Below are 11,381 nucleotides of genomic sequence, written 5' to 3'. Positions count from 1 at the left end.
GATGTGTTTAACTCCCGGACTGTCGATAGATACCACATGGAATGTATTGTGCTTTGGCGAGATGGACATTGCAGCACTTGCATACAGTGTCATGACAAGCAGAGGATAAATGATTTGGCCCTAAAGGCTTCTATTAAGCAGATAACTTTATCAAGTTGCACTACAACTGTACTGAAACCAGTGTCCCAACAAAAGGCCAAGGATAAAGGGGGGTCAGTCACTTGACTCAACCCGAACACCACGTAAAAGGGGGATAAAGAAAGGACAGGAAGAGAAAGGAGGCCGTGAACTCACCTTCTACTTCCCTTGTAGATCCCCTCAGCTCACACTTGTACGGCGCTGGCCAGGGGACACAGGCTTCCACTTGTCGTCTTCTTCATGGGAAGGGCCGGATGATCCTGAATGCGCAGCCCATGTGTTGCGCTGGTTGGGACCTGACAGAAGGCCACCCATCGTTACCATACTGCACATCGGGTTGGATTTGTGTGGATCCTGCCCGTTGTCAGGAGGGGGTGAAGGCAGCTCTGTGCGCGGAGGACTGCCCGGTTCTGAGTCTAATGGGAACGAGGCGTGAGACCCAGTGCTGTCCGGGCCGTTCTGGACAGCTTCCTGCAAGCTGAAAGTCGAACCTGGAGGTAGCCCCGAGCCGAACAGCGTCGACGAGAAATTGCGCGGTCGCTCCGGCTCCGACCCCGAGTCTGGCCCAGACTCAAGCCCAAATCCCGGCTCAGCCTCCTGTCCCAGCCGCTCGGCTTGGGCGATCCGCACCGCCAGTCCCGCATTCTCCATCCTCAGGCGCGCACTCACCTGCATCAGCTGCTCATTGCGGTGGCTGATTTCATCTTTCTGTTCGCGAAGGACTCTGTTCTCCTCCATGACATCGTCCATGTCCTCCCGAATTTCCGAGTTCTGCTGGAAGGCGGCGTTCTTGTGTCTCTGCTCTTCAAGCCGCAACTCGTACTCCTTTTCCCGTCGCTCACGTTCCTGTTTCCAGAGCCCGGCCTGATGTTGTAGAACCAGAGAGAACTGTTCAAGATTCTTCTCGGCCTCCTCTTTGTAATATCTTCCGCCCAGCAAGCAACTGCAAACCAGGAGAAGGGCACCCACAAGGCCCAGGGCAATGGCAAACCCGACCTGCCAGAATACCAGTTCCGAGACCGTCATGGCGAGTACAGAGGGGAAGTCAGGTTGTTGCAAGTTATCTGGTGATAACGATCTCAGTGTGTTCCCAGCGTACAAGACAGATAAAGTGCAACTGTCGGCTTGAGCGGTGATGTCTCAGCCAGTTCAGCAGGAGCTGGAACTTGGCGTGGCAACACAGAAGCCTTTTAAAGGGAGAGCCGACGACATGGACTTTGTTGGCTTCTCATCAGGTGCGAGAATTGTTCATGGCGTTTGTGTGTGCTCAGTGCGTATCTTCAACCCGCGACAATGTCAACAATGCCTTGTTCACTCCAGGCGCAGAACAAAAGACTGACTGAAAGCCCTGAATTCAACCCCCAACATCAATATTATCATGTTCGCTCGTTTCGGTCGTCGTTAGTATCGCGGTGGGGTCTTCGTCGTTGAACATCGGTAGTTCTTTTTGTCGAATCGTCGGTTCGCGAGAGCATCAGCAAGAGGCCAATGTTTTTGAATTTCGTCAACGCCACGGAAGCAGAGCATCAAGAAGACTTTGCAGTCCGATCAGAGCGCGCCATAGGGCTCGTCTTTGTCTGGCGCGTCTCCGTTTACTTTTTCGCGACAAGGCAACAAAGCCGATTTGGGAAGGCAGCTAGACAAGGCGAACCACTGTGTCTTTCCGAATCAGGCCATCATGTGACAGGCTGGCTTCACTGCATTTCAAGGCGTCTGTGATGCCTTGGACCAGGAGGTGAAGCCATCGCGGGGGCTTTCGTGGGTGAACAGCCAACGCTTGCAGATCTTGACATGTCTCAAGCTCTCAGCTAGACGCTTTGAGTCGGACGCTGCCCAAGACATCTCTTTAAGCATCTTCACGGGTGTCGCGCCAAATGAAAACGTCAGAAATCCCAACGTCTGAGCCTTACAACTTGTCTTCCCGTTTCTGGGTGATGTTGTCAAGGGAGGCCGATTGTCGCGTGCCAAGCACACTGTCGAGGCTCCCTTGTGTAGGAATTCCAACCGCTACAGCCGAGACACATCTGCTGAGAGACGCATTAAGCTTATAGCTGTTGCCAGATCCCCCGGGATGCCTTTCAGGGCAGATCGACGTGAAACCACTTGACCTTGCAACCGGTGGTCTCGCCCTAGAGCGGCGCATCCGTTTCATTCCACCAGATGCTTTCTGTCAAGTCCGGGTGCCATGTCTCTCCTCTTGATGTCTCATTCGTCCATACCGCAGCCGTGCCTGGGTTCTGTCTCAGCTGTTGCTGCGAGGAGGGCTGAAACCGGCCACTCTGCTAACGTTTGACTGGAACGTTGTCGGAATCTCGAAGGCGTAGGCCAGGCGAAACCATTGTAGAGTTCAGCCCTCATTCCATAAAAACCCAGCTTTCCCCTGAGTGCCAGGAGGAGGAATGATATCGACAACAAGATTCCACCACGAGCTACTTAAACGCCAGACAAGAACCCTCCTCTCATCTGACTCCCAAGTTGTCTTAAGCAATCAACCTTCACCCCGTCTTTCTTTTCTCTTTCTTCAAGTCATTCCTTCTCTTTTTCTTTGTTCTTTGTCATTCAGTCAAGATGGCCAAGTCTCTTCTCCTTTTCAGCCTCATCGCCGCTGGCGCTTACGCTCAGTCGACTCCCGACCCCAGTCTCATCAAAGGCGGCGAGTTCCAACATCTGGGTTGTGTTGCCATCAAGCCTGGGACCTTTCCTCGACAGTTTGACTTGGGTCAGGCCGGATGCACATCGTCTTGCTCGACCAATGGCAACATCATCGCCTTCCACGGCAACTCCTGTACTTGCGATCGCCTGGATCTGTCACCAAAGCCGATCCCATACCGAGTGACCAAGGTGGACAACTCGCTCTGCAACCAATGGTGCGACCCAGCCGACAAGTCCAAGGGAACCTGTGGAGGTGCTACCGTCCGCGGCTGGCCGATCTATGACCTCTACAAGAGGAATGATGCCAGAGTCGTCTTTGTGCCGTTCCCGGGCGACGTTGCTACTCCTGTAGCTCCTGGACAGACGCCCGCCCCGGTCCCCAGTGACCCAGGACACAAGCCTGGCGATGTCTTCCACGACTGTCCCCCAGATGTTGTTGACTGCCCCTATCGCACAAAGTGCCCTGGCGGCAACTGTGGCGGTAGCAAGCCTATCCCTCAGCCTTGCCACGGATGTAGCCCCCCCAGCGGTGGCAAGAACTGGACTGCTCCTGCGTGTCCTCCTGGCGGCTGCCCCCCTGGTCAAGGTCCTACTCCTGGCGGTGGAGATCAAAACGGACAAAGCGGAAATGGTGGTCAGGGAGGTAACAACAACGGAGGCGCTGGAGGAGACTCTGGCAACGGATCTCAAGGAGGCCAGAGCGACAGTAGCAGCTCAGGAAACGGCGGTGATTCGGGCAATGGGGGCTCTGGGAGCCAGTCTGGTAGCGACGCAACCGGAGGACAAGATGGTTCCGGCCAGGACAGTGCTGGTCAAGGAGGTGACGGAACAGACAGTGGAAGCAGCGCGGGTGGTTCCGACCAAGGAGGTTCGGATCAGGGCTCTCAGGGACAGGGTCAAGGTGATCAGTCCGGATGTACTGGAACAACTTGCCCGACTCCCGTCAGCTTGGGTATCAAGGCTGAGGCTGGAAGCTTGATGTTTGCAGTCCTCGCCGGTGTCTTGGTTGGTCTGTGGTAAAAAGCTCGGGGTCGGGCTGGGAGAGGAAGGTCGCGTTTGGCTTTGTATTGATTTCGTATAGAAAACGGGAACGGAGTCTTGCTTAAGTTTAACGTTAGCTTTGCCAAAGCTATAATATTTGTCTTGGGTCTTACCTTTCTGCTCCAGTCTGCTGTCCAGTGAAGTACACCATTGTCTTCTGTGATGTCGACAATGCTTGCGGCATCGATATGCTACAATCTCACATCGGAAGGCTCGGTCCGCTTTGGTCGAGGTGACTTGTGTAGAGGCATGTTCGCGTTCACTGACACTGGGAGGCAGTGTAGAGGAGGTGCATCATGAGGGTCGACAAACTCATCTTTCCATCTTTCCGAGAAGCATTTCGGACTAATAGAACGAATCAGTAGAACGTTGTGCGCGCGACTCCAAGGTCAAACGCAGAGAGCGCTTGGTCAAAGAGAGACTTTGGTTGCAAAAGACGGGAGCTTGTCTTGTTTGAGGTTCGCTCACCTCACCCAGAAGATCTTCACGTGCTCAAATTGACAAAAATATCACAACCGCACTCAAGGCAGTTTACCCCACGTTAACATCCTCTATTATATTGTCACCAATACCCAACCGTTAATATTTGCATCATCTTCATGACTTCTCTACATCATGTTTCAGATGCCAATCTCGCGTCCGTGTGATGGTGTCACAATTTTATCCAGTCCAATTATTCTTATCTCACAGCATCTGATATTACAGCATCCACACACACTACTTCGGCGAAGCCGCCATCCTTGGTGAGCATGCAACCTGATTACCTGACCTTGACTGCTGCCAACTTAGATTAATCCTGTCTAATTTTGGAATACCTCTGTCTAAGTTGGAGGGTGAAAGATACAGAGAAAAGTGAAGCTGTAATTTCATGTACCTCTATAAACCCCTGAAGGTCGCAGCAACGGGCCACGCCAATGCACGACAGCGAATGAGGCAGCGACTGCAGGCAGCAGGGACCCCAATAAAAAAAAACTGTAAAAAGGGGAAGAATGATGAGTTTTCAGAGGAGGTGTGGTCATTTAGGAGTCAAGAAACCCAAGTTCGGGGCCGGCGAGAGTACCGAAAGTATCAGATACTAGATTACCAGCCCTACGAAGTAGTACGGCTCTAGCGACGATCGTATCGCCTTGACGAGATCCCGCTAGGGGTAGTCTGAAAGATTCCGAAGGCGAGACGGCTATAATCCCGGTGGCATGGTAAACGAGCCGTTCGCCGGCAATTCAACCCTTCCGCTGTCGCGGGTCCGGGTCCGAAAGGGGCGACTTGCGGGGACCGGCGACCGCTTGGATCATGACAGCTCATCGACACGCCCGATTTATATGAGCGGCAAATTAATATTGAGATCATGCAGGAACATGTCTCACAATTGAAGTGGGATGCCAAAACAGGCCACATCAACCCGTAATCCCGTGCCATTGTTCAACATGACGAGTATGTCTCGAAGAAATTTTCAAGACGGATGTGGCACAGCACACCCTCTCGAGGCAGAACTGCAGTCTCGTCATCAGTTGGCCCTGGTTTAATAAAAGCACGAGCCACACTCCTCAACGCTGCAGCCAGGAGAGACGAATGAATGAGATTCACGTGGCCCAACTCGTGACAGGCTTGCCATCTCTGACCTTCTATACCTCCCAAATCGAGCTGAGAGCATGGGCTACGTTTCAAACTTAGGTAGCTCTTTCGCTAATACTCTTCCCTGTTTCTCTCCGCACACAATCCCAGGGTTCGAAATGGATCCATACCACACCACTGTAACTGTTGAGTTGACAACTATACGAGAACAGGTTGTTGAGAGGTGAAAGCACCCAACAACGTCCAGGCTCTAGGTCCAGTGTTTTCTGTTCTTGTAAGCGTTAGGAAATGGTCAGCAAGTACGAGTTTTCGGGCCTGTTTCGAGACGCGTTAAGATACGCGTGGTTCCAGGGGTGTCAACAGTGGCCATCGTGGCTGATGAATGGTGTTTCGGAAGTGTATGCACACCAGAGGAGTTCTGCTTTAGGATGGCTGCGTTGTGCTCGAGGGATTTGCTCGTTAGGAAGATTCAGGGACAAGTCTTTTAGTTTCCACTGTTGAACACTCGCCCCTGGACTCGAGACCAAACGGTAATGTTCTACTAGCTGAAAAGAAGAACTTTCAACAGCGACAATTGTTTATTTACAAACAAACGGTCAACCGGGCAGAAACGTGTTATCGCTACGCACTGATCGTGTCTCGGTTCAGTTAAGGCGACAAGGCGAACAAGGCGAACCAACCCTTTGAGCCTCATTGCACAGCATCTGTGGGTGCCCTTTTTGCATCCGTAGTTTCTTGCCCCTTCCCCTCGTCCGAGCTTTTCTCTCTCATTCGTTTTCGTATAGGAGGGTGGTTTCTGTCTACCCGACTGCAACCCTCTAGGCAAGGCTTCCTGGACAGAGCTGAAGCTGTCAAAGTGACACCAAAGCAAGTTCTCCAGTGTCTGCATCATTCGGGATGCCTTGATAGATTGTCTGTGCTCAGTCTTTGGGTCGTGCCAACTCTGGGGCCCTTATTCCAACCACTCAAGTATAACGAAAAGTCAGATGACGGGGACATCGCGTCAGTGACAAATGCAAGTGATGAACGACCAGCCCCCCCAATTGAGACAGGTTGCCTTGCAGGTTTGGAGAAACAAGGCAGCCAAAAGGAAATGAGGGCGAACTGCAGGCAAAACCTAATCAAGCTGAAATCGCCGGCCGAGTGCATCGTTGGCAGTAATCCACCAGTCGGAAATAAGATCGAGTCGTGCACGGCTTGCTCCAAGGGGCGTGAGAGCAAAGAGAAAAGGCCAAGCCTCGTTGGCTTCTAAAAACCAACCGACAACAGGGAACCAGGACCTTTCAAACATCCCTCCTTCACCGAAAAGTGCACCTGTGGCTTATATGTTGATATTAGCCTTGCCACTTTGGTCATGTTTGCTTCTCTGTCAATTCATCCGGACCGTGTATGCGGCCCGAGCCCGCCTCGTTTGCATACCCATATCTTGCAGACTAACATCTGACCAAATGGCGGTCAAAGTGACTCGAGAACCATACAGATAAGGAGCCTAGCAACAATCTCTTTGTCTCGTGTGCCAATGCAGGTCCATCAGGTTGCCATGATCCTGGGATGACACCGAGAACATGGTGCAGGTTATGAGTGTCTCACCTTGCAATGTACGAACCTCAAGTCGTCTCCACGCGAAGCTGAAGCCTGGCAATGCCGGACGGAGACTGGATAGTGCCGGCCCCGGAAGCGGGTTTCCTCGATCCCGCCATGACGGTTACCAGCCGGATCCCATCCAGAGAGACGGGCTGCCTCTGGAATGCAGCCCTTCCCCCTCCGGGATAGACGCTGACGATCTCCATGTTTCACAACACTTCCATGGGACATCAGGTGAGCCAGCTTCCCACTGTGACTGGCCCTGTCTCCATTCATCAGCAACGCCATGTCAACACGCAACGCCCGAGGCGTCTTTGCCACATGCCCCCTTGATCAGGCTCCACATGCGGCTCTTCTGCTCGCCTCTAACCGTTTTCCCACCCTCAGGAATCAGTCTCTCTTCAGTCCGACGCAGATTTGAGGCGTGTCTCCGCTATGAACTGAAGAAGCAGCTCACGGGGGCCAGTTCAATCGATGAACACTAGCCGAGCCAACATCCTATCCACCTGCATGCATGAACAGATCCTGGGACCACAACCCAGAACCACCAAATCGACGTACCCCTACCAGCCATCATTGCCGGCATTGGACATCCCTGTGGTGCCACGAGAAATGTCCCATCCATGTGTGCACTCCAGACCTTGCCGCCCGGCCCCATTCTGCCCGCTGCCGCGCTTAGTACTATCCCTACTTAGTACCTACACTCTTTTGACTTTGCGTCGAATTAGGCCTAGTCAGCTGTTTTCTCTTTCCCCGTTCCCTCTGTAACCTGCTTCATACCTATCGGTTGTCTCTTTCCACAAATCTTTCCTTTCTTTTTCCTTCTCTCCCACACATTCGAGGAATCGGCCAGCTAAGTAACCTCTCTGTTGTTGGCCCTTCCCTGCTAATTCCCGTCTAGTGCCGCCGCTCGCTGACGAGCTACTGCAACTCTCTTGCTTTTGTCCTTCCCTGGGACCCCCTTACCTCGCCATGAGCTGTCAAGCTGTCAAGACTCGCCCTATTCGCCCACATGGCGTTCGAGAGACGGAACGATCGTCATGTCTAGATGGGATGCTTCTTCCTTGTGGGTGGAGCAATAGACTATTAAAAGACTGAGTCCATTCCATGTCTATTAGTTCCTCCAAGCTCTGGTAGTCTTGGTTGCGTTCATCGAAGTTGACCTTTTTAGGCCATACTCCGTGTGGTCGTCGTTGAGCAACACGGAGTCCCAACAACCCCTTGAAAGTGTTCATGCCAGGGTGAGTCCTCTTTCTTCATCTAGGGTCTTCTGCCCTTGAGTCTTGCCTCATAGAGCCCGTTGAAGTATTCACGTGAGAGAGGAACCTCGTACTAACAACTACCTGTACCCTTCGAAGCTGCTACGAACTACCAAACATGCCGACACCTTCACCAGCCGATGCGATGGACCGCTATCTTCGAGCCTACGAAGACCCTCTTTCGGTCTTCAACCTCCGATACACCGACCCCTCTCGCACCTATCGTTTCGTGGTAATCTCGCGTTACCGGCGTTCCCGTTTGCTCTGGGTTTGGATCTTGTCAGGCTCAGATGTTATCGAGCTGGACATACGCCTGAATTTACTTGATACCCCTTGAGCAGAAGCTACGATGGCCCCCAAGCGTGCCGAACATACGGCATACCGAATATCCCAAGAGCAACTACAAAATACCGAACGCGCTTACAGCGGCTCCAAAAGTTGGCTACCGAAGTCCAGTCTCTTCGGGAGACATCAACGATAGGAACTGCAGCATCCGATCCCAGCTTGGTCTTCAAGACGAATTCTTTGGAGAAAATTCTACATTGGCTCTTCCAGGCCGTCATATCTACCAGCCCTAGCTCCTAATGCTTGGGCTGGTCGATGGCGCCGTGGTGCATGGCCAGATAATATTCATCCTTGCTTCAACATTCATTCTTGTGGCTGGTGCTCGCTGAGGTTTCCACCATCGAGTGAAAGAAGCATAGGTTGATGAAACTGTTTGGTTCTTCCCTACAGGGGCTTTCTGCTCCTTCTATTCTCTCTTCTACTGTTCTCTGTCGGAAATTTTACGATGGTCGAACGCATTTTGCTAAGCATGTCTTCGTGCCCGCTTCAGCTTCCCCGGAAACTGACGGGTCCTGCTTTAATATCCCAAGCTCCTTTACCCCTTATCTTTAGTTGATTCTGTTAATTCTGTCTTTAAAGACGTAATGCAACATTCCTTTCTCCCTACTCCGGCCTTCGTGCCAGACATCGCCTTGTATACAGTCAAGACCATAACCCGAATCCTAACCCCACCCTAAGGATAACCCTTATCCAAACCTATCCATTGGGTAATGGGGTGTCAAAGGGTGTCGGCTCGCAAGCGGGTTGGGGGTCGCCTTGACAAAACACTCGACATGGTCGCCATCCTGGGTCCCGTCCTTCTGTTCTAGCAACACATCTGGGTTACCTATCATTTATACACTCTCCTATCCATACCCCCGATGTTAAACAATCCGCCCTCCAACCCAGTAGATTCTCAGTTACCAACATGGACCATTCAGCTTCTCATTCGAAGTCGTTGTAGCTGATTGGCTGGACTCCATCCGCTCTGATAGGCCAATCAGCATCACCTATTTCCAAGATAGGGAATCGCGATAAGATAGGATAGGATAAGATAAGGAACTAAGGAACATGAAGCTCCCTTCTGGCACTTCCATCGTTCTCGTCTCCAAGCCGAGTAACTTGCAGTTAGAGGAGGGTATCTAATAAGTAGAATATAGGAGTATTAGAAGAGTAGCTGAGCTGATTTGGTTGATATGGTGGGAGATGGCGGTCTCAAAGTCTAGAGGTCCTGTCAGGCTGTCCCTAACGAAGCTTGTACCCTTTGTTTACCACGATACCTCTTGAGTAACTAATTAAAGATTTACTATTGGGTAGCCTATTTCACACTGCCTTTATTACGAGTTGCTCACAAGGATCTTGCTCAATCGTTTGGTGAGAAGATTTTTTCAGATAAGCACGGTACCTAGCACATTGAGTTTATTTTGATCAGTCTCTAATGTGACTGTCTATTACCTATAGAAGAAATAAAGCCTCTTTTCTAATGTCTTGACGCGCTTTAACCGTCAAAAATGGCCCATGATGCGTTTGGCCCATATCCCATGGTCGTATCCCGAAGCAGGGCCGCCGATGGTCCCAGAAGCCCGGGACAACCTTCCAGCCTGCTCTACCAATTTCCCTTCTTCCTGTTAAGAATGGGCACATTATGGAACAATCCATCGGCCCATAAGAAAGCAGCCCTCATCATCCTGGACTCGGCGGTTTCCTTTGACGGCCAGGCTGTGTGTGTGCGCTTGTGGTGGCGCTTGGCAAAAGAACTCTACGAGTCAGGTCAACCAATAGTGATGGCGCAATGCCGCAGAATGCCAGAATCTTCCATTTGTTTCTGGCAATGATCTGATTGTCTCAGAGCCTTGTCTTTGCCCATTGCACTTTGGCCCCCAGTTCCAACCTCAGTGCGTCTCAGAATCGCGGCGTAATCGGGTGATACGGCTGTTGTGTTTGATTAGGTCAGGTTGTCCCCTGATACATGGAAGGGAATTGCACAAGATACCCTCCTCCGATGTTTTTTTGACCGACGGTGGGTGATTTCTGCCACCGTGATTCGTGAGTTAGACCTATGTGTGTGTTGGGCTTGGAACTGTTCCAGGGTTGAAGCGGAAACTCCGCCTTGAAACTCCCTTTTGATAGGTCAGAACCAGACTGTGCTTCTGTCTAGATCCCTTACTTAGCATGGATCTGGGGTAAAGATGTGGTGAGATTAGACCGTCTGCCGCGGATGGTACCGTGAATACTCCAGGATCCATCGTGAATAAAGACACACCTAGGTGCCGACGGGATTCACAGCCGACCAGCCCATACTACGCACAGTTCAGCTTCGTATCATGGCACGCCCACCAACAAGGTCTCTATCACGCCCTCGGCTCGGGCCTTGCTGGTCCCGAAAGCTGTTGGGATATTCAAGTCCCAAATGATGACAGTCCTTTCCAAGCCTCCCTGCACGTTGATCCATTGCATTCTCTTCTCTCTCCTCACAATCTGCCTGCATACGGGATTTGAAACCGCCACCGGCACCGCTGCCGGGATTGTGTCCCATCGGCTACACCAGCAGACGACACACGCTGGGCGCTGTTTACGATGACGATGCTCACACGCTCTCCTCAGATCTCGACCGATCCTCATTGAGACAGGATTACAGCTTCGACGTCCAACCATGGTCCAAAACACATCGCCTTAATTATTCTCGAATAAGGTATGCATGGGCAGTTGTCTTTGCTTCTATTCCATGTCCATGATGAGGACAGGATCGCCCCGTGCCATTCACTTGACGATTGATGAGATCCCATTGTTCATCACACTGATCGGAACACG

At 51.8% G+C, this 11,381-nt stretch overlaps 2 protein-coding genes across 2 annotated transcripts; one reads left to right on the top strand and one right to left on the bottom strand.

Annotated features, from left to right (window-relative positions):
* Nucleotides 1–318: 318 nt before the first annotated feature.
* Nucleotides 319–1,164, bottom strand: NCS57_00115300 (uncharacterized protein; the record flags this gene model as incomplete). Its single annotated transcript, XM_053051225.1, has 1 exon — nucleotides 319–1,164. The coding sequence occupies one exon, from the start codon at nucleotides 1,162–1,164 to the stop codon at nucleotides 319–321; it is 846 nt and encodes a 281-aa protein (XP_052919740.1).
* A 1,542-nt stretch (nucleotides 1,165–2,706) lies between these two features.
* Nucleotides 2,707–3,810, top strand: NCS57_00115200 (uncharacterized protein; the record flags this gene model as incomplete). Its single annotated transcript, XM_053051224.1, has 1 exon — nucleotides 2,707–3,810. The coding sequence occupies one exon, from the start codon at nucleotides 2,707–2,709 to the stop codon at nucleotides 3,808–3,810; it is 1,104 nt and encodes a 367-aa protein (XP_052919739.1).
* Nucleotides 3,811–11,381: the final 7,571 nt, after the last annotated feature.

Source organism: Fusarium keratoplasticum, chromosome 1 (genome assembly GCF_025433545.1).
Source record: "Fusarium keratoplasticum isolate Fu6.1 chromosome 1, whole genome shotgun sequence".
Classification (NCBI taxonomy): Eukaryota; Fungi; Ascomycota; class Sordariomycetes; order Hypocreales; family Nectriaceae; genus Fusarium; species Fusarium keratoplasticum.
The sequence above is the reverse complement of the archived record's forward strand: the minus strand, read 5'-3'. Positions and strand labels throughout refer to the sequence as shown.